General features: G+C 47.5%; 3 protein-coding genes and 1 long non-coding RNA gene across 6 annotated transcripts in view; 3 read left to right on the plus strand and 1 right to left on the minus strand.

The window, feature by feature from the left end:
• The window catches only part of shisa7b (shisa family member 7), a 54,318-nt gene extending 50,440 nt beyond the window's left edge, over positions 1-3,878 (plus strand). For 2 of the 3 annotated variants that reach the window (XM_061966850.2, XM_061966849.2), the window contains exons 8-9: positions 1,707-2,088; positions 2,149-3,878. In XM_061966850.2, coding sequence (XP_061822834.1) covers positions 1,707-2,088; positions 2,149-2,557 — 791 coding nt within the window. In that variant the 3' untranslated portion in view covers positions 2,558-3,878. The remainder of the gene's footprint in view (positions 1-1,706; positions 2,089-2,148) is intronic. The other variant, XM_061966851.2, reaches the window with a different exon arrangement.
• LOC133610523 (uncharacterized) lies at positions 3,338-12,585 on the minus strand. Its single transcript, XR_009815891.1, has 3 exons — positions 12,445-12,585; positions 12,138-12,313; positions 3,338-3,438 (listed from the first exon to the last, which is right to left on the minus strand). It is a non-coding gene; the product is annotated as an uncharacterized lncRNA (long non-coding RNA).
• On the plus strand, positions 5,198-11,281 carry LOC133610512 (uncharacterized). Its single transcript, XM_061966844.1, has 3 exons — positions 5,198-5,578; positions 5,826-5,938; positions 6,154-11,281. Exon 3 carries the CDS (start codon positions 6,359-6,361, stop codon positions 10,310-10,312), a length of 3,954 nt encoding a protein of 1,317 aa, XP_061822828.1. The 5' UTR covers positions 5,198-5,578; positions 5,826-5,938; positions 6,154-6,358; the 3' UTR covers positions 10,313-11,281.
• Positions 12,586-12,803: 218 nt separating the features above from the next.
• The window catches only part of dbpa (D site albumin promoter binding protein a), a 14,383-nt gene continuing 4,553 nt past the window's right edge, over positions 12,804-22,633 (plus strand). Inside the window, exons 1-3 of the mRNA XM_061966854.2 lie at positions 12,804-12,996; positions 15,191-15,459; positions 15,550-15,736. Of these exons, the coding sequence (XP_061822838.1) occupies positions 12,804-12,996; positions 15,191-15,459; positions 15,550-15,736 (649 nt within the window). The remainder of the gene's footprint in view (positions 12,997-15,190; positions 15,460-15,549; positions 15,737-22,633) is intronic.

Below are 22,633 nucleotides of genomic sequence, written 5' to 3' on the forward strand. Positions count from 1 at the left end.
TAACATTAGCATGGCTAATTGCGGTTTCTGGTACTGTATGTGCATCAGGCACATATGGGGTGGTATTTGCTTGGCACAATATAATGCATTACATGTAATGATTTTCTACTTTGTGTATTGACATGGTAGTAGGCTATATGTTTTTGCGTAACGTGGATTAGCACGTAGAATTGCACTCTGCACTTAAAGATGGTGATGTGCGTACATGGAAGAGAATGTGTCAGGTTGGATGCAACATGGAGTTATGCTGAACGAAATGTGGTGGTAATTTTACTGTTGGCCTTGGCTTGCCATCAAAGTAGGCCTATGCGATATATAATATATTATATACTATTTTATTTAATTATTTTGATGGTGGTCCGTACGATCAAACTAGACATTTTAGCAGGGTAATGCCAACAATCTGTCTCGACTCCTGACGAAAATATTGCTGCGTAACTTTGCAAATACATTTGGTTAATCAACATCAGTAAAATGTGGCATAATTACTTAGTAAACCATCTTGCAAGTAACATAAACAAGAGAAACCTACAGCGTAGGACTCGTCGATTGCTATTTGAAGTTCCTTGGAATAGGATTCAGATTCGGCTGCGTATCTGGCAACCTCAGTCATGGAGAGTGGGAGGGGACTACATAATTTTGACCGTGATTGCAGTACCATTTCAGGCCACATTACTACATATGGCTCCTTTAAGTACACCGACGGGAGTATTCCATTAGAGATTTGGCAACAGCGAAAGGCAAAAAAACCAATAGACATTTTGTTGTAATTTTGGAAGGACTATTCTCTGTCCGCCAATCGACACAGTGCCCTGTGTATAGCTCCGTGTTTTTAGGTACCCTAGCTCTGAGGTAGCATCCAACACCCGGCCGGCCCCCTCTCGGGACCTTCTTCTTCGCATCGTCATCCTGTGCCCATGTGGTCCATATCTAAAACCCGCCACTGCTGCCCAGCTTCTATTGTATTTCTATACACTTGCTAGATTGGAATTGACTAATTGTCATACCTCGTGGTTATCTGCAACACATAACGGAGCATCACCACTCAGGACTGGAGCTTCCTCATTTTCCTTTCTCTTGTTGTCTCTCTAGGGGTTTCAAAATAAAAGCATAATATACATCTTCAAAATAAAAGCATAATATATATCAGGTCTTCCCAATCTTTATTGAGACAAGGCACATATCCTACATTAGAAAAATCTCATTATATGAATGGCAACATATATTAATTATGTGTCTTCTGCCATCTAGTGGAAGAGCTTTGAATTGTTGTGCCCGTCATAAATTAACAAATATACATGAATTGTGTGGAGTTTGCATGTTCTCCCCGTGACTGCGTGGGTTCCCTCCGGGTACTCCGGCTTCCTCCCACCTCCAAAAACATGCACCTGGGGATAGGTTGATTGGCAACACTAAATTGGCCCTAGTGTGTGAATGTGAGTGTGAATGTTGTCTGTCTATCTATGTTGGCCCTGTGAGGAGATGGCGACTTGTCCAGGGTGTACCCCGCCTTCCGCCCGACTGCAGCTGAGAGGCTCCAGCACCCCCCGCGACCCCGAAAGGGACAAGCGATAGAAAATGGATGGATGGATGTTTTAATTCGATAAGATATTTTGGACTAGTTAATTGACTGATGATTACCTGTGTTATTGTTCCAACCACTGATGTAAATGCAGTTGTCAATAGCTTATTGTTGTTCCCCTCAGAAAAAGAGCTGGATGAATATTCTGGCTATTATTCTGCCAAGCGTCGCTCCAACAACGCTCCGCCCTCCTTCCACTCCTCGCAGCACCACCTACCCTGGGGGGGAGACTACACGCTGGACTCCAGGGGCACGCTGCCGCTCAACGGCTCGCGGCCTCGTCTCCACATGCCGCCCTCCACTCCCAACCCGTACCCGCTGCCTATGCAGACACACTACACAGGCTCCAGCTTTGACCGGCCGCCGCGGCGTGTCCGCTCGCAGGACCAGCTGCTGGCGCTCGGGGAGGGCAACACCTTGTCCTGCCTGTCCAAGAACCAGCAGCACCAGTACTACAAGGCTATGATTGGCGGGAGCAGGAACTCCACCTCCCAGACACTCCGCAGGTGAGAAGGACGCTTTGCCACTAACCATAAGTGCATCATGCGAGCAATGTGTCTTTCCAGATCCCACGAGCGGCTACTGGTGTCTCCTGATCACCTGGATGAGCGGCTGATGGCGATGGGCTTGATGGCGGGAGCGGAGAGAGGCAACATGGTGCCCACAATGGGTCGCCTGAGCCACCACCAGAAGGCCCAGTCGCAGCAGAACATCTGCGTCACGCCCTCCATGGACCGCCACCATATGATCAAGATGAACTCCCACCCGACGTCCGGCCACGAGCACGAGCGCAGTGTGGCCGTGCACAGCGGCTGGGACGGCGGAGCGGGCTCTATGGGGGGCCACCCCAACACCCGCCGCATGGCTTTTGCCAACAAGCGTCAGAACACCATCGAACAGCTCCACTTCATCCCTGGCGGTGGAGGGGGAGCCCACGCCCTCCGGACTGGGAGTAAGAACGAAGTAACCGTGTGAGACGAAGAGTGTGGAAGAAGAAGGGCAGAGAGAACGGCCCCCGCCCCGCTATTTAAAGAAACCAACTTTTCAGTTTTGTCCGCCATGTTGTAAAAACCCCAAAGTTCCTTTTCGGATGTTTGGTGGCGTAAAAGTACAACGACACCAGCGCCAGAACCCCACAACCACGTCTTGTCAACTTCTTGTACTCGTTAGCGACACAGCTACATCCTATCGCTGCTTAGTGATTCATTGCTAGCTGGCGTGATAGCTGACGTCTGTGAAGAAGCATTTAAAGGCCCACATCCTGCAAAAACCTACTGGAGAACTTTCTAGTTTGGAACGTTACCCTTGACCTCATCCAAACCTCAGCAACGCCACCAATGGGACTGTGCTCACCGCCCCCCTGTGGATGCCTGCGACATCACCTGTGTGTGTGTGTGCGTGAGTGTGTGTGGGGGACACACTAAGGGCTATAACCAAGTAATGACGTTTGTGTGTCTGTGCAGCGTCTGCGTCTCGTTTGTGGAGGCATGCTTGTTCTTTACTTCCTGTCTGAGGAGAAGGGACTCAACTTGCTTTAAATTTTTCTTAACCCTTCTTTGTGTGACTTCCAATACACTCAACATACATGTGCACGCGCGTGTATGTGTGTTTATTATGAGGCCACCAAGAGGCCTCCATTTCAATAAACTCACATGACACTTATTATAACTTTTTAATTTGTTTTCATGAAAGAGCTGATGCAATCAAATGGAGTGATGATGTCATAGCCGGTGATGATGATGTCACAGTGTGTGTGTGTGTGTGTGTGTGTGTGTGTGTAGTCCATGGTCATATCAATTTTTAACGACCATCCATTCATTGACAGCTGAACTCAGAGGACTGGAGAAGAAGAGCCCCTAAAGAGAAAAACATTAAAAATTAAACGTTTCATGCTGTCCGTCATGCATGCATGTATGTGCGTGAGTCATATTTTATTTCGTAAGCTACTCTGCATACCTCAAACTGTAAAATACTTTTATTTACTCCCTATAATGTTTTGTCTCTCCAGGATGAAGGCCTCACTAACTTGTTTGTACAAACCATCATGTTAGACAATGATAACTACAAATAAATCATTTTAAAGCGTCTTTGTCCGTGCTTCAGACCAGGGGTCGGGAACCTTTTTGGCTGAGAGAGCCATGGAAGCCAAATATTTTTTAAATGTATTTCCGTGAGAGCCATATAATATTTTTTAACACTGAATACAACTAAATGCGTGCATTTTTAAGTAAGACCAACATTTGAGTATAACACGTCTGTTATTCTTTTTTATAACATTTTTATTCTGAAGCTAACCAATAATGAATAAAATACTTCTTATCATTAAAGCGACTTCTTGAACAGGTGGGGTAGAAAACGGATGGATGGATTAAAATGCATGAGAATGTTTTATATTTTGAACGTTATTTTTAACACTGATTACCAGTGGAATTAGTCATTATTTATTGTGTTAAGCAATGTCAGCTAAGATTTATCTGAGAGCCAGATGCAGTCATCAAAAGAGCCACATCTGGCTCTAGAGCCATAGGTTCCCTACCCCTGCTTTAGACTAAAACTAGGTACTGTATACCAGTGTTTTTCAACCTTTTTTGAGCCAAGGCACATTTTTTTGTGTCAGAAATAATTAAAAAATTAAAAAACGAAACTCAGTTGACAGTAAAAAGTCGTCGTCGCAATTATTGGATATGACTTTAAACCATAACCAACTATGTATCACTGTAGCTCTTGTCTCAAAGTAGGTGTACTGTCACCACCTGTAACATCACGCCCTGACTTATTTAGACTTTTTGTCTGTTTTCCTGTGCGTAGTGTTTTAGTTCTTGTCTTGCGCTCCTATTTTGGTGGCTTTTTCTCTATTTTTTGGTATTTTCCTGTAGCAGTTTCATGTCTTCCTTTGAGCGATATTTCCCGCACCTACTTTGTTTTAGCAATCAAGAATATCTCAGTTGTTTTTATCCTTCTTTGTGGGGACATTGTTGATTGTCATGTCATGTTCGGATGTACTTTGTGGACTCCGCAGTAAGTCTTTGCTGTTATCCAGCATTCTGTTTTTGTTTACTTTGTAGCCAGTTCAGTTTTAGTTTTGTTCTGCATAGCCTTCCCTAAGCTTCAATGCCTTTTCTTAGCGGCACTCGCCTTTTGTTTATTTTTGGTTTAAGCATTGGACACATTTTTTACCTGCACGCTGCCTCCTGCTGTTTCCGACATCTACAAAGCAATTAGCTACCGGATGCCACCTACTGATATGGAAGAGTATTACACGGTTACTCTGTCGAGCTCAAGACAGCACAGACACTCAACAACAACACATCATTTGCAGACTAAAGTTACAAGTTTGCAAAAAATATTTGTAACCCAAATAGGTGAAACTAGATAATCTAGTGTGCCGTGGCACAGTGGTTGAAAAACACTGCTGTATACAATATTAAGTTATATAAAATACATTTATATATTTAACCACACACAGAGTATAATGTAATGCATAATATTAATTATTTTAATCATGTCTCCCGCACAGTTGATTTACAGCAGAGGAGCACTATTTTGCAGAGGGGGTCAAAGGTAATGGTCTGCCAGCGACCCACCCGGAAGTAGTGCACCCACACCGGAAGCGACCATTTTAGGGCTCGCAGCCTCCTAGGAGCCCTGGCCTCGCCGAGGTGGGGGGTGGCGACACCGAGCACCGACGCGGGGCAGATAGTAGCCCACCGCGGAGAGAAGGACCACCGAGTTGGTGGAGGGCGAACAAAAGTCTGACTTATAAGCGAAGGCGCGCGCCGTCAGTGCGAATGAGACAATGGCGGCGCTCAGTGGCCCGCAGAGGTTTAGTTAGCGGGCTCATCGTAGATGGAGCGGCCGGCCTGGCTAGCTGTTTGTCCGGGGATGAAGAAAGAGGCCCCGTTGCGGCCAGCAGCGACTCACCGCTCGGCGCTTTCGTCTCTTCGGGCTCATGCTGTTCGACATTACTGTGAACCAACCCCCTTCGAACACTTTGAGGTGAGAACGTCGTCAAAAAATGTGCAGTTTTAGGAGACACAACGTTAGCTGATGTGTTAGCATCGAGCTAGCAGCTCGGCTAAGCTGTTAGCATTAGCAGCGTAGCTCTTTCCCCAATTATGTTGTTGTTGTTGATGATTAGTCTCCATACGACGTCACTGGACGTGTAGTAACCGTTCACACGCATCTTGTACGCGGTTATTACCAGCAATTAAAACTTGTGTACTGCCTGGCCTTTTTCTTTTAGCTCGTTGACTGCTTGGATGCTATCGTAGTCTGCTGATGGAGGCGACAACAAGTTCACCCTGCTAAGTGCTTCTATTTGCCCATAATCAACCCCCACGGAGCTTCGAATCGCAGGTGAGATGCAAACACGCCACCCTGATGTAAATGATGTAAGTGTCAACAATAACAATAACAAGGCTACATGGAGGAGGTAGTGATGCCAGCTCTGATGCTAACTTTGATTGACAGATGTAACTGTACTGCTAATTGTTGACATTAGCAGCTAATGCACAGAAGGCTGCATAACATATTCATGACCTCATGTTTGCTCTTCATGTTGTTTTTCTCAGACTTCCAGAATAAATTAGCTGAGTGTGGGCTTCATCCTTGGACCACTCACTTCTCACATCATTAGACAATCAGGACTGCCAAAGAGAGACTACAGACTTTTACCTTCATATCTCCTTAGGACCTGGCTGGTGTCAGTTGACTTCTTTCATTGACGTTTTTCTGTGGCGTGACCTCTGGACACTCCGCCATTTCCCGTTGTGGGAGATGTTCCAGTTCAGCAAATACCCCATGGAGATATTAGAGATGCTAAGCGGACACCAGGCTCACCAGTTCAAGGGTCTGGGACTGGAGCGTCCGCTGAGCCACCAGCAGCAGGTCCAGCTACAGCATCAGCAGCAGCTCCAGCAGCAGCACCAGACCGCCGCAGAAACCTCCGGTAGTCTCCTGACCGGACTCGGCCTGGGATCCCTGCAGACCTCTCGAAGTAACGCCTTTGCTGACTCTTCCTCGTTGTTCGCTAAGATGAGCGCCCCACCCCCATCAATCTCGCATCAGAGCCAGTCATCGTCGTCTCACAGCTCCAGGAAGTCCAACAAGATGAGCAGCAGCAGCGGGAGCTCCTCATCAGCATATCCACAATTCCTGCGACCTTTCCACCCGGCCGAGGCGGCGTTAGCTCAGGAGCAGCTCCATTCTGGAATAGGACGCTTTGACTTTGGGGGGAGCACCACTAGTGGGAGCGCGGGGGTCATCGGGGGAGTGGTCACCTCTGCACCCCCGCCTCCTCCGCTACATCCAGGTATTTCTGTGGCCCAGCCCTCCTCTGGACTTTCTTCTTCCTCTACCTCCACCTCTGTGTCGGCTTCCAACAACTCCTCCGGTGGTACAGTGGTGCCCCTAGTAGGCCAGTCAGACCCCCGCAGCCTCCATCAGCAGTTCAGCTGCATGCTGGCCGCCAACCAGTACTTCCTGTCAGGAGTGCCAGCCAACAGCAGCCTAGAGCAGTTCTTGGTCCAGCAAGGTACTCACAACCACTTGGGTCTCGGTCTTAGTCAGGGGGCCACCGAGTCTGCTTCACCCTTAGCCCCGCCCCCTGCCCTGCACTCCTCTCACAGCCACGCAGTGCCGCAACCTCAGCAGCAACAGCAGCTGACCCCCCACGCCTTATCTCACCCGCACAGCCACACCCACCACCCTCACCCGCTCCACCCGGCCCCTCAGCCCGCCCCCTTGGGTGGGTTTGACTTTCAGAGCATTCCGGTGCTGTCCTCCAATCAGATAGCTTCACTCATGCAGCAGGAGGCAGGCATCCCCCTTCCCCTACCCCTCCATTTATCCCTGCACAAAGACGACAGCTCAAAGTCAGGGGATAGCTCGTCCACGTCTGCCTCCAGCGGTGGGGGTAGCAGGAGGAAAAAGGCTATGGCGGGCTACCTCCCTCAGAGGAAAGCGGAAAGTCAAGCTCACAGCAGCTCCAGCAGTCACCGTCACAGCTCTTCCTCTGGCCTGTTGGGAGGAGCCGCAGGAGGCGTTGGCATGAGTGGCATCGGTGGCGGGCAGCAGCATTCCTCTCTCCTTCTGTCACCGTCTCACCAATCGTCTTCCACCGTGTCGTCTTCGTCGTCATCTGCCCCCTCCTCCTCAAACTCTGCCTCTGTGCTCGTGGACAGCGTAGACCAGCGCTTGTCCAAATCCCAAGAGAGACGAGGCAGCAGCTCTTCTGGCCAGCCTGAAGCAGAAGCCCTGTACCACTGCGGAGAGTGCGGAAAAACATTCACCCACCTGTCCAGCCTGCGGCGCCACCTGCGCAGCCACGGCCTGACCCCCGAAAGTCAGAGCAGAAAATCAGACTGTACCTCACCTAGCCCGGAGAGGATCTTCTGCTGCGGCGACTGCGGGAAGAGGTTTAAAAAGCGGGGTCACCTCATCCAACACAGCGTCACGCACTCAGAAAACCGACCGTTTATCTGCAACATTTGTCAAAAGTCCTTCAACCGCCGTGAATCGCTCACACGTCACGAAAAGATCCACGACGAGAAACCATTCCGGTGCCCAGCATGCGGCCGCTGTTTCCGCGAGAGCACCTCCCTCCTTAACCACGCCGCATCAGGTGCTTGTGGCAAACCTCCACGAAGTTCCAAAAACCGGGCTGGCGGTGGCAGCTCGTCCAACCCAAGCAGCAGTAAAACGCGGCGAGATGGTGGTCAAGTCGCGATGTCAGATGAGGTTGCTGTCATTCCCAATACGGAATACAACAGAAGTCGCTACCCCAACCAGGCGTCCTATGACGGGGTGGTGGACGACTACAGACGCTCACAGTCGTCATCACTGTACTCGCCAGATGAGATGAACAGCCAAACCCTCCGGAAAGCCCCTCTAGCACCAACTCTCCACCCCCACCCTCAGAGTCAGCAGCACCACCTTCCACTCTCCTCCTTATTAGACGATTCTGAAGACGAGGTTACAAGCAGCGCCATGTCGGCCATTGCTGCAGCGGCAGCAGCCTCGTGCAACATTAACACAGAAGGCAGGGAGGGAGAAAGAAGAGATATCATCGGAGGGCTTTTGGGGGGATTGGGGTTTGGTAACTTAGGTGGTCCGTCATCCTCACCCAGCCTAAATGGTTCCACCATGCCGCTAACACATCACAGCCAGATCCCCTCAAAGTCCAGGAGGCCCCGAAAGCCAAGAGAAAAGAGGGACCCCAATAACATTGTCAGGAGGAGGCGCAGCCCAGCTCCCCCCGGCGATGGCTCCGAGCGGCCGTACGGATGTCAACTTTGCGGAAAGCGCTTCCGGCGGGCTGAGACATTGCGCCGCCACAACCGAGTCCACACAGGCGAAAAGCCTCACGCCTGCGACATTTGCGGGAAGACGTTCCGCGAGCCTTTCCACCTGACTAAACATTTGACAGTGCACTCTGGTCAGAAAAACTACAAGTGCAATCTGTGTGGGAAGATGTTCGCCTACGCTCAGAGCCTCGTCAGACACGGCAAGCTGCACCGCAAAGGAGAAATCGATCATCAGGGACGAAGGATCAAAGGAGCTGCCGCTGCGGCCGCCGCCACCATCAGTCAGGTGGCCAACTCTGGAAATTCAGACTTTTTCTCGTCTTGTTCCCAAGAGGAAAAGTCTCCAACATCTGGCACCCCCTCCCAGAGGCTGTACACCTGCACAGTGTGCTGGAAGTCCTTCCGCCATTATTTCCACCTAACGGCGCATCAGCAGACTGTGCATGGTGGCGGTGTGGGCCTGGAGAAATCCTTTCGTTGTGAAGTTTGTGGTAAATCCTTTGCCTATTCAAACAGTTTAGTACGCCACAAGCTGTCCCAACACGGCATTGACCGCAGCGGCCAGAGGGTCAACCACTCCCCAGCGCCGGGATACTCGCCCATTTTCTATGACTCTGGCACAGGCTCCGCCTACAGCGCCTCATCTCAAATGCAGCAAATGGCTAGCCAACCTCCCCCGCCTCAGCAGCAAGAATCCCAGCACCCGTTTCATTACCGGCCCAAAAACTTCACCAAGGAGCCCGAACAGATGAGAAAGAAGCGAAAGAAAAGAAGGCGGGTGGTCATCCACAGCATCATGAGGGACGGGAAGCTGGTAGGCGTGCCGCTCAGCAGAGAAACACGCAAGAAGTTGTTGATGCTGAAGAAGAGGAGGGGCAGACTGCAGGCTCACATCAATAAAAAGAAACTCCTGGCGCAGCTGAGGGTCCGTGGTGGGGTTGCAGCGATCAAGTCCTGGTCGGGAGGGGCTGTGAAAGTCGCAGGGCTAGTGTCCATGGACGTCCCCATCAAGCGTTTCCCGTGTCCCGTTTGCCCCAGCGCCGCCTACTCCAGGAGGGGCTCCCTGCTGCTGCACCGCGCAGTGCGACACCCGGCGAGAACATGGGGCCGCCGTGCCCGTCTGCAGTGTGCGGTGTGTGGGCGCCGCAGCAGCTCCTTGCTCAAAGCTCTCAAACACCGCGGCCACCACCTCAAGCAGATCTCCTCCCGGTGCCACAGATGCAGACGGCGCTTTTGGAACCAGCGACTCCTGGACCGACATAAGTACTCGTGCCGTGCGTCAATGGTGGGAGGAGGCCTCGGGAATTGGGCACTCACAAAGATTAAGTCCCCGTTGTCCGAGAGCAACCATTCGCCGGTCCAACTTACAATGCCAGCTCTGGTCCCGCATGAGAGGTCATCAGTTCTGACGGAGTACGCTCAATAATTGAAAACAAAAAAACACCTTACTTTGTTAGATTAGATTGTTCTAATTCTTTTTGGGTTTTTTTTTTTTTGTTTTTTTTTTACTATCCAAGAGGCAAGCGACAGCAGGCAGTCTTTTTACAAAAGGGAGAAGAGGGAGGACCTTCCTCAAGCTTCCCGGGTCCATGTTGACCCGATAGTACTGCAGAGTGGACTCAAAGCCACCTGGTCACATGACATGTTTTAGTAGCAGCTGTTTAATTGATGTTAGTGCACATTGAAACCACAACACTATCTTGTCTTGTCTTGTACGTTTTCAATTAACCTCATTTGTCTCGTCACTCCACAGTTAAAGATGCCTTATTTGGTCAAAGCAACACGAGGCGACACTTGACCTTTTTAAGACAAAACTATTCATGTAGGAGTGTAATGTACAATTCCTATTATATTTTATTATATATTATGGACAACTCGCTGTTTTTTACTCCCAAGTATCAGTGTTGCTATTGTGAAGGGGGGTTGGGGGAGGGCTGTTGTATGCGTCCACGTGTTCTTTTCCTTCTATGACACTTTTTGTAATTAAACCGTGTACACATACTTTATGACTTAGCTCCTATACATGTCTTCATTTGGTTTTTAATGTACAACTAAAACATGTAATATGATTACTAAATAATTATTATTTTCTTTGCATAAAAGTGACTTGTTGAAAACCCTGAAATAAAAAAAAAGTCAAATGTGAAATCTGTTGGCGGAAATGTTTTTCTAGATCATGTGCTGGCTTTGACAAGATATTGGTAGTTACGTGTTGAAATGTTGAAACAACTTTTACCTAAACAGTCTTCATTTTGTATGTTGAAAATGTTACCCATGGTGAATTTTGGACTTCGAAATTGCCAACTACATTTATTGTCCGCAAGATGGCGCCATATACAACATTTCCTTCCTCTGCTGTGTCACGTTTGTGAAGGCGGTGGAGATGATTTTGTCCTCTTGTGACTGTCACATCATTTGTGACCCAGGGAGGAGCAGCTGACTGTAATGTCAACAGGAAACATTACAATCGTCACATTAAGACACTAAGATGTTTTTATTTTATCCAACTTAAAGGCAAGATCGTTTGTGCGAGTGAGTGCAACAAGACACTTTGGCATGTATTAGTATTTCACCTTGCTATTATAGTCTTTACTTCACTAGGTAAACATGTCATTATTAGAACTTCACTGTAATGTCATAATTTATACTTAAACATGTTATTTTTGAAGTTCTCTGTTTTTACGCTTCCTGCTCAGAGACAGCCTGTCACGTTGCACTCGCATGGGGAAGCCTGTGGGCGGAGACTGTGACCTAGTTTTAGCCAACGAGAGGCCTGGAGATGCTCCCGGTGACCTACTTTGAGCCAATCAGAGCGAGGCTCCGACGCTGGTTGGCGCGTGCTGCTGACACGTGCCGCCCTGGCGTCCGAAGCTGACAGAACAGACGAGCCGCCGCCGCCCGCCACATTTTTTCGGTCCTCACTGCAAAGATAGCAATGTTTGTTTGTACACCTCTTGTGACGTAACACGTGTGTGTGTGTCACGTGCTCATCTCTGCGTTTGCCTGTGGTTGGACCAGCTCGCCATTATGCTGCAAACACTTGGACGTGTGTGTGCGCGCGTGTGTGTGTGTGTGTGCGCGTGTGTGTGTTGCCTTCACGGCCAATCTCAGATGGGGTTCCACACGGGAGGCGTGGCCTGTGGTCCAGTGGCTTCCGGAAACATTTGCTGCGTTTAGGTAACGTGGGAAATAATCATTTTCCCCACTTTTACGTATTTTGTAGGAAATTGTGACCAAATGGAGGTTCTTACATCGCAAGCTTTAGGGTGTAGACATTACAGTTGTATTTCGTCCCGTCTTTCACACAGCCTGAACGCAGCAGTGGGCCGAGGGGGCGTAGATGGCGTATGCAAACGATCCACGCCCCCTACTGCCTTCCCCCGTGATCAGTGACGTCACAGCAGCGGCCCGTGTTGGTTCCAGCTGACTGGCGGAGAGAGAGAGAGGGAAATAAGAGCTATCATCATCATCATCATCACCTCTGCTGCATCAGTTCTTTTCTGGAAGCTTCTTTTATTGCTTTATCTTCCCCCCCCCCCAACATACTCTTCATCTCACCGTTTGTCCCTTTCCGGTCTTCCCCTTCGCCAGGACCGTCTGTCTCCATGCTGCTTTTTGTCCTCTTTTAAAGCGTCTCTTTTCCCGCCAAGGGACGTTTCATGTCCACCGAGTGCACGTGTGGAGGACTCGGCTGCACGGGGGCGCTGTGACAGGAGCTCTCGAAGGTCCGCAGGGGGGGGAAAGGGGGGGAGGGAGCTGTCACCATGGTGCCATTTTGGAGATAAACCTTATTCTTCGTTAACTTCATGTGACGCGCACGCACCTGCTGCGCGCGCGCGCACCTTTTTTTTTTGGCGTCGCTAATTGGATTATTTGGAACTCGAACGGGTCGCTGTCCCCCCCCACCCCCTCGTGAAATGTCGAAACCTCTGGTGCAGATCCTGCCGCCGGATGTCCCCTCAGGGACCAGCCCCCACTTCGGGGCCCCCAGCTCGGTGGCCGGCGGCCCCCAGGCTGGCCCCCTCACCTCCATGACCAACCTCAAGACCCTGCTCCAGCTGCCAATCAAGGCCGACCAGAGGGGCCACAAGGACTGCTGCGAGATGAAAGGTGAGTGCGCATGACTCTTAAAGGGACAGCGCACCACTTCAAGTGCACTGAAGTGGTGTGGATTTGTGTCTTAAATATGACAGCTATATCCAAATGATCAGGGGAGCCGCTAGGGATTTTGGGCCCCATGAAAAGAATCTTTACAGGGCCCCCAACACAGTGTCATTATTTTTTCTGTATAATAATTTCATCATCATTAGGGGCCTCTCTGGGCACCCCTCCATCATGGGCCCCTAGAATCCGTCTCCTTTACCCCACCCTTTTCGGCGCCCCTGCAAATGATACATCTACATGCATTGGCCTTCATTCTGCGGTGCTTCACGGGCTGACAGTTCTTTGGTGTCCTCCTGATGATGCGTTCAGGGCCACCTTTTTTTGATCTGTCCATGCCTTGTTAATGCACGTGCACACACACACACACACTGTGTAAAATCCATGTTTCACTCCCCCGCCTGCTTTGTTTGACGCCTTCACACACACTCTCACACTCCATCCCCCCTACCCCTCCCTCGCCTGCCCACACTCATCCTCACATGACTACAAGCTCCTACTTGCATGTACCTCCTGCCCAGTGGACAAAGTACAGCAGACAAAAAGACTAAAAAAAAAAAAATTCATTTTGACATGTCCCTGTATTGTACGACGATGATGATGATGATGATGCGGAGGAGATTACGGAGGAGGAGATGCTCCACTCTGATGTAATCTCTCATGTCTTTGCGTCCTTTTTAATCTCCTTCAATTCAAATTCACTCTCCAATCGGTGCCGCCCCTGCTCATTGTCCCGTTGGCACTCATCATGAGATCTATAATCCATCTTTCCATTGCAGGACCCTCATTCTCTCTCAGGTCAAAGGAGAGCCTCAACATGTTGATTATCCATTTTTAGCGTTGGTATCTTTGTGTTTCGCACAGTCTCGTATGAATAAAGTGTTGAAAAGCTTTGAATTATACGCTGTTACCCATTGTGCTCCAAAGATGCCTGAAACTAAAAATGGAAGAAACTTGCTTCATAAATGATGTATGTTAAAAAGGTGACATACACAAGTTCTATTGCAAAATGCTATATGTAATTTGGGTAACACTTTAGTATGGGGAACACATTCTAAGTAACAAAGACTTAATTTAGAGTTATTTGGACACTCGGGGGACATATTTTAAGTAACAAAGACTTAAGACTTTTTAATTGTAGTTTTGTGTTTTGTTATGTAACAACAGACCATATTCATTAAGTGGTATTAAAGGGAGAATCATAATCATATATAACAACTTCCTTACTGAGATCGGTAGGTCGTGAGTTCAAACCCCGGCCGAGTCATACCAAAGACTATAAATAAAAATGGGACCCATTACCTCCCTGCTTGACACTCAGCACCAAGGGTCGGAATTGGGGGTTAAATCGCCAAAAATGATTCCCGAGCGTGGCCACCGCTGCTGCTCGCTGCTCCCCTCACCTCCCAGGGGGTGATCAAGGGTGATGGGTCAAATGCAGAGAATAATTTCGCCACACCTCGTGTGTGTGTGACAATCATGGGTACTTTAACCTTAACTTAGCTAATAAGCAATCATTCTGAGGTTATTGAGGGAAGACTCTAAGTTAATGGCTTACTGGTTGTATAATAAGGCATTAATAAGACTTAGACTTAGACTTAGACAAACTTTAATGATCCACAAGGGAAATTGTTCAACACAGTAGCTCAGTTACAATGATGGAAAGTGTAAGGATGGAAAGGACAATGCAGGTATAAATAGACTAATATAGCGATAAAAAATCTAACATATATATGAATATATACATAATATGTGTACAGAATAATATATATACAGATATATTATATTATGTCTATAACATATATACAATATATACAACACATGTACAATATTACAGTATATACAGTATATGTGACAGCAGCAGCATAAAATAGAGTAGATCCAGCAGGAAATAGAAAATAGACATTATAAACATTATAAACAAAGAGAAGTAGCGAGGTACCTAATAATGACTAATTAAGAGCCAATATGTTACTAATTTGCATGTTAATAAGCAACTAATTAATGGTGAATATGTTCCCCATACTAAAGTGTTACCGTAATTTGTTGTTTACTTGGCTAATAATGGTGCTAACATAGCAACGTTGTTATTATTGTGGTATTATAAGAGTAACCGATAGTCCCTGCACCGGTCCCCCCCCAGACCGAGATAAACCATTGGACTCGGATGAGGACTCGCTGGGAATCGGGTCCGGAGGGCCCAACGGACTGGGGGGCAGCCTGGGCTCGGGCCCCCTGCGTCCCAATTCCCAGTCGGCATTCCTGGGGCCCCTGTTGTGGGAGCGGACCCTGCCGTGCGACGGCGGCCTCTTCCAGCTGCAGTACATGGACCTGGAGGAGTTCCTGACCGAGAACGGGATGGGCATGCACGGCAACGGGCCCAGCTCGGCCAGCGCCAAGATCCCGTCTCAGGTATAAGACAGACTTTTGATAAACGCTGACAGAAGCGTCTTTTTTTTTTTTTTTTTTTTTTTACACCTGCGTCTTTTATGTCACCTTTAGAGTTCTCAGTCAGCCGTGCCCAACCAGAGCTCCCAGTGCCCCCCCAGCTCTCCTCCATCATGCTCCTCCTCGTCCTCCTCCATGTCGTCTTCCTCGTCCTCGTCCTCTCTGCTGGGACTGGAGACCGTGCAGCCACCGCCCCAACAACAGCATCAAGCCATGATTGGAGCACCTGAGTGCGTACACGGTCAGTGAGCCTTTCATCTTCATTCGCCCCTGGTGGCTGACTGTGGTACTGCTTGTCAATAATAACCTTTTAGTCATTTTTATATTTCTTTACCCGTGTCCTGTGACTGGCCTGTGTTTACCGCACCTCTTGCCCGAATTCAGGCTCCTGCTCCCATAACCCGAATGAGTACAAGCGGTATAGAAAATAGATGGTAATGCCTTGGTGACTCACTGCTGCCCCCTGAGGAACAAAGTTGTATTACAGCAGTGTGGAGGCGATACTGCAAATGTGTGTATTGATCTAATTGCAAGTTAATACAAGGCCAGTATGCCGATACCGGTCAAGCTCATTGAAGGATTTTGTAATCTGGCCTACCATTAGTATAAAAACGATATAATATTTTTGACTGAAAAAATAGTTTCCACCATTCTGTTCATCCCTTTGTTTTCGTGAAGTGTTTCAGCATTACTGGATGGAAGCTGCTGTGCATGTGTGATGCAGTGAAATATTACAAGTGGCTCAGAGAACACACTGCTGCCAGGCCTTTGTGTGTGTGAGTGTGAGTGTGTGTGTGTGTGTGTGTGTGTGTGTGTGTGTGTGTGTGTGTGTGTGTGTGTGTGTGTGTGTGTTAGCATGCAGCCGCAAATGTTTAAACATGCACTCGAGTTCTTTCTTTTGCATGCAGCTATGTTAATGTGTGCTCATGTGTGCATGTGTGTGTGTGAGTGTGTGTGTGTGCTCATGCGCATGACCGAGCGCGAGCGTGATGCACGGAGGCAGAAGTCCCTGCGCTTGAACGTTGAGCGAGGTGGAAAGTAGACTGGAAATAATCACGCACACGTCCCAGAGATCCTCTACTCGTTGCGATGGAGACTCGTGTGGAAATGGATGAGGAGCAGAAAACTCGGGGTCTTGTATCGCTTCATTTGTAACATCAGGGATTCTCAAACTGTGGTACGTGTACCACTAGTGGTACGTGGGCTACCTCTGGTGGTACGACAAAAGATCCCTTGACGAAAGTACAGTGTTTTATTTTCCTGTTCAAACTGTGAGTAATGTTACAGTGGCCAAAAATATTAAATCTGCTTGTTAGATAAAACCTCTGCCTTGTTTTTAATGAATACCTAGGGTTACTACGTTACTGTATTTTGATGTTGGTCATCATTTGTTGTTTCTGAGGTGGTACTAGGTAAAAAAACAAAAGTTTCAGCACCACTGGCATTATGTCACATCATTAGGTACACCTGCACCAGTGCAATGTTCACTGTATTCATAACAAATGATCACGTTACATCCCATTGACATGTGCAAGTGTACCTAATGAAGTGGCCGTTTTCAACACTAGTCAGCTTATTTCAACGTGTCTGTCACGCAACAGAATTCTCGGATCCAAAAGTGTGAACCATGTTTGTTTAGTCTGCGACTCACCTAAGGGAAGTCAGGAGCACTGGCGGCGAAGAAGGGTTAAGTGGGAAATGCCCGAGGGGAGGTGGGAGGGCTTGCTTTGCATGTTTTGAGATCTCTCGCTCTGCAACTCACACGCTCAGGCCATGTGCAGCCGCCTCGTCACGTGCCGCTGCTGCAGGCGGCCCGGGGGAGGGAGGAGGGAGGAAGGAAAGGCGGGAGGAAGGCAGGAGGAGTCCGCCTTGCTTGGCAAGCTGGTCACATGACACGCTGCACTGGAAACAGAGATCAAATAAACATACACGAATGTGTTGATGAAGTCAAGCGGAGTCAGGTGTGTTTGTGGTGATGTCATGCCCAATATGTTTACAAATATACAAAACATAGCTAGGAGGCAGGAAGCAAGGTGATAAAGGGAAGGAAGGTGCAAAGAAAGGAAGGAGGCAGCAGTGTGTCCACGCTGTGATGACATAACTTTTATTCAGTGTGTTGACATTAGCAGGCTGCTGGGCGGGTCGTGTGTGCGTGTGTGTGTGTGTGTGTGTGTGTGTGTGTGCGTGCGTGCACATGATCAGAAGGGCGTGGTCAAGTACAGTAGGCTTCCTCCTCCATGAAAGGGACCAAAACAACTTTAGGCTATTTCAGTATTATCATTGTTTGGTTGGACTGTCAATCACATGTTATAGAGTCCACATCTTCGTTAGTGACAATTAGCTGCGGGGGCGGAGCTTGTGGCTGCAGAGAGCTGTGTTTTTCAACCACTGTGCTGCAGCACACTAGTGTGCCGTCGGAGATTGTGTAATTTCACCTAATTGGCTTAAAAAATATTTTTTGCAAACCAGTCATTATAATCCGCAAATGTGCCGTTGTTGAGTGTCGGTGCTGTCTAGAGCTCAGTAGAGTAACCATGTAATACTCTTCCATGTCAGTAGGTGGCAGCAGGTAGCTCATTGCTTAGTAGATGTCGGGAACATGGTTTGTTGTGATCACAATATGCGGGAGGCAGCGTGCAGGTAAAAGGTATCGAACACTTAAACCAAAAATAAACAAAAGGTGAGTGCCGCTAAGAATAGGCATTGAAGCTTAGGGATGGCTATGCAAAACAAAACTAAAACTGCAAAGTAAACAAAAACAGAATGCTGGACGACAGCAAAGACTTACAGCGTGTGGAGCAGACGGCGTCCACAAAGTACATCCGTACATGACATGACAATCAACAATGTCCCCACAAAGAAGGATAGCGTCCGCACAACTCGAATAGTCTTGATTACTAAAACAAAGCGGGTGCGGGGAATAGCGTTCAAGGAAGACATGAAACTGCTACAGGAAAATACCTACAAAAGAGGAAAAGACACCAAAATAGGAGCGCAAGACAAGAACTAAAACGCTACACACAGGAAAACACCAAAAAACTCCAAATAAGTCAAGGCGTGATGTGACAGGTCGTGACAGTACAGACAAGAACTATGGTGATGCATGCTTGGTTATGGTTTGAATTCACATCCAACAATTGCGAGAACGACTTTTTATTGTCAATATCGGCTGCTGAGTTTCATTGTTTTATGTTTTCTGCTGGTGGTGTGCCTCAGAATTTTTTCAATGAAAAAAAACGTGCCTTGGCTCAGAAAAGTTTGGAAAACACTGGCATAGAGGATGATGACTTCCTGCTTTATTGCAAGGATTGTTCAAAGTGCTGGAAAACTCATTTTTGACATCTTTATTCAATGTGATGACTCCATACGGCTCTTGCAACTGTTAGTCTGTGTTAGTTCCGTTTTAGTACTATATTGGTTCGCTGTTGGTTGTGTGTCTTTTCTATGTTAGGCTATCTTAATACTATGTTAGCACTGTCTTAGGCAGGCCTAAGGCCAACTGGCGGCCCGCGAACCACATGCCACCTGCCAAAGCTTTTCATCCGACCCGCCAAACACCACCCAAATAGGCTTGATGAAACCATTAAAACTACGGTTGATCACGTATGCAGTACTCCCACCACCCCGCAGGGGACAACAGCGAGGCATAAGTGTCACAGTGAAGCAGCAGTGGAGTTAGTAGAAAAAGACTACTCACTCAACCCTTGCAAAAACCTGACTTTGTACATCAAAGTATGAATGTTCTATACCGAGCAAGTGCTTGAGTTTGAAGCGACGGACACTTTGATCCAGACAAGCAACCATGGTAGAAATCCCAGCGTGTAAGTTTCATCACGAAACTTGGTCAAACATTTGTAAGTAGACATCATTTGTGTATAATTTAGTTTGTTTTGTATTGAAATTGCTGACTTTGTGATGTCTTTTGTATTCGTGGCTGTGTTGCTTTTTTAACTGAGAGTAATGATCAAACCTTGTTCAATACGTGTAGTGCTAAATTTGACCAGTAGTAGTTTACTGTGTGAATATATGAACACTAAACATTCTATTATATTTATGTAAAATACACAATGGACGGTATACTTTTATGTTTCATTCTTACTAACCTAAATGAAGGAAGAAGTGTAAAGAAATAAAACGGAAGAAGGAAAATGATTCACAAGAGGGATCATCAATCCGACATCAATGCGACAAAAACTAGAGCTTCTATTGTTAACTAACTGCACACGCTGGGAAGGAGTAGCGAGGGTAGAATAATGACAGTGCAGTTTGAAAGCCGATGTGTTTACTTTGTAATTAAGTCAACGCAGTCTCAAAGAATGGTGGCACTTTCTGACGAAACATCCGCATTTGATGTCCGGCCCTTGGACTCTTGAAACTGCGGCACTCTTCATTATGTAGGTGAATAGCCCTGGTTTTAGGTCTGTGTTAGTACTGTGTTAGTACTATGTTTGTCCGGTGTTGATTGTGTGTCTGTTCTGTGTTAGAGTCTATGTCAGTACTATGTTATTACTGTCTTAGGTCGATGGTTGTACTGTGATTAGTACTGACTTAGAGCTATGTTAATTCTGTGTTAGTAGTGTGTTGGTCCTCTGTTGGTTGTGTGGCTCATGGATTAGATCTATGCTAGTACTGTCTTAGGTATATGTCAGTACTATGATTACCACCGACTTGGAGCTATGTTAGTGTTGTGTTAGTACTATGTTGGTTCGCTGTTGGTTGTGTGTCTGTTCTGTGTTAGGGCTTTGTTAGTACTATGTTTGTACTGTCTTAGGGCTATGTTAGTGCTGTGTTAGTACTATGTTGGTCCTCTGTTGGCTGTGTGCCTCGCCTGGGTTAGGTCTATGTTAGTACTATGTTAGTAACTTAGTAAATGGTAAATGGGTTATACGTGTATACCGCTTTTCTACCTTCAAGGTACTCAAAGCGCTTTCACGCTATTTACACATTCACCCATTCACACACTGATGGCGGGAGCTGCCATGCAAGGCCCTCGACCCATCAGGAGCAAGGGTGAAGTGTCTTGCTCAAGGACACAACGGACGTGACTAGGATGGCGGAAGCCGGGGATCGAACCAGGAACCCTTAGGTTGCTAGCACGGCCGCTTTACCATCCGAGCCACGCTGTACTCTCTTAGGTCTATGTTAGTGCTATGTTGGTTTGCTGTTGGTTGTGTATTTCTGTTTTAGATCTATGCTAATACTCTGTTAGTACTGTACTGTCTTAGGTCTATGTTAGTCTTGTGTTAGTACTGTGTTGGTCCTCTGTTGGTTGTGTGTCTGTTTTGTTACAGGCCTATGTTAGTGCTGTCTTAGGACAATGTTAAGGCTGTGTTAGTACTATAAATGGTAAATGGGTTATACTTGTATAGCGCTTTTCTACCTTCAAGGTACTCAAAGCGCTTTGACACTATTTCCCCATTCACCCATTCACACACACATTCACACACTGATGGCGGGAGCTGCCATGCAAGGCCCTAACCGCGACCCATCAGGAGCAAGGGTGAAGTGTCTTGCTCAAGGACACAACGGACATGACTAGGTTGGTAGAAGCTGGGGATCGAACCAGGAACCCTCAAGTTGCTGGCACGGCCACTCTCCCAACTGCACCACTTTGTCCCAATGTTCACTGTTGGTTGTGTGTCTGGTCTGTGTTAGGTCTATTAGTACTAATTGTGTGACAATCATTGGTACTTTAACTTTAACTATGTTAGTACTGTCTTAGGTCCATGTTAGTACTACGATTAGTACTGACTTAGGGTTATGTTAGGTCTGTGTTAGTACTATATTGGTCCTCTGTTGGTTGTGTGTCTGTTTTGTCATAGGCCTATGTTGGTGCTGTCTTAGGTCTATGTTAGTGCTGTGTTAGTACTATGTTCACTGTTGGTTGTGTGTCTGGTCTGTGTTAGGTCTATGTTAGTACTGTCTTAGGTCCATGTTAGTACTATGTTTAGTACTGACTTAGGGTTATGTTAGGTCTGTGTTAGTACTATGTTGGTCCTCTGTTGGTTGTGTGTCTGTTCCGTCTTAGGTGTATGTTAGTGCTATGTTGGTCCTGTCTTAAGTCAATGTTAGATTTGTGTTAGGGCTATGTCCGTGCTATGTTAGTTCTGTCTTAAGTCTTATAGTCCAATGCTAATTCAATGTTAGTTGAGTATCAGTTTTATGCTGGTTTCACTATGGGTTGTTCATATCGTCCGTGTTGATTTTTTGTTGTTTTTTTTGTTCCTTCTATGTTGGTGCTTTGTTGATTGTGTGTTGGTTCTGTCAGCTCTGGCTGTGGGAGGACGCAGTGAGAGTAGCGCCCCAGCAGATCGAACTCGAGCTAGTCTATTTTTCGCCGCTGTGGGCGTCCGGCGTGAAGGCTCCGCCCACCTCACCTCACTTCCGCCTCCGTGAGTCGTGAACTCAAATTTAACCTTCAGGTTTGTTGTGAGTGACGACGAGCAAGCCGAGAAGACGCCTCGAGAGCGTCAATGTGAACGAGGACACGGTGTCCTCCAGGCATCTTTAAGCTACCACCGTGTCACGTCATGCCAACTGAAAGAAAAACAGGGAGTAAAGATCAGCTGAGTCCAGATGCCAGGCCTGCAGCTCATAAGGATGATGATGACGATGATGCACAGGCAAACAGATGGAGCGGCGAGGGCGTGTAGGCGGATAAAGAGGCCGCGCACGTGCCCGGATGCTGTGAAACGTGCTCACAGATGGATGCTTGAAGCCCAAACTGTTCATGTATCCCTGGCGTTGCCAGTAAATTGCTGTCTGAAAGGGGACGAGATGGTTGCCATGGAAACATTTTGAACGAGAGTTGCATGGACATCAGGAGATGAGTTAATAGTTGAAGTTGGGAAGCACATTCTGCACATATTTTACGTTAAATGAGGGGAGAACACCACCCTCTGGTGGACACTGAGCGCCACTGCAGCTTGAGGGAGCTCAACATTTGGCCTGCTCAGTGGCCTTGTGGTTAGAGTGTCCGCCCTGAGATCGGTAGGTCGTGAGCAGTGTTGGGTTAGTTACTGAAAACCAGTAACTAGTTACAGTTACTAGTTACTTTATTTCAAAAGTAACTCAGTTACTAACTCAGTTACTTAAACCAAAAAGTAATGCGTTACTGTGAAAAGTAACTATTTAGTTA

Source organism: Nerophis lumbriciformis, linkage group LG11 (genome assembly GCF_033978685.3).
Source record: "Nerophis lumbriciformis linkage group LG11, RoL_Nlum_v2.1, whole genome shotgun sequence".
Classification (NCBI taxonomy): domain Eukaryota; kingdom Metazoa; phylum Chordata; class Actinopteri; order Syngnathiformes; family Syngnathidae; genus Nerophis; species Nerophis lumbriciformis.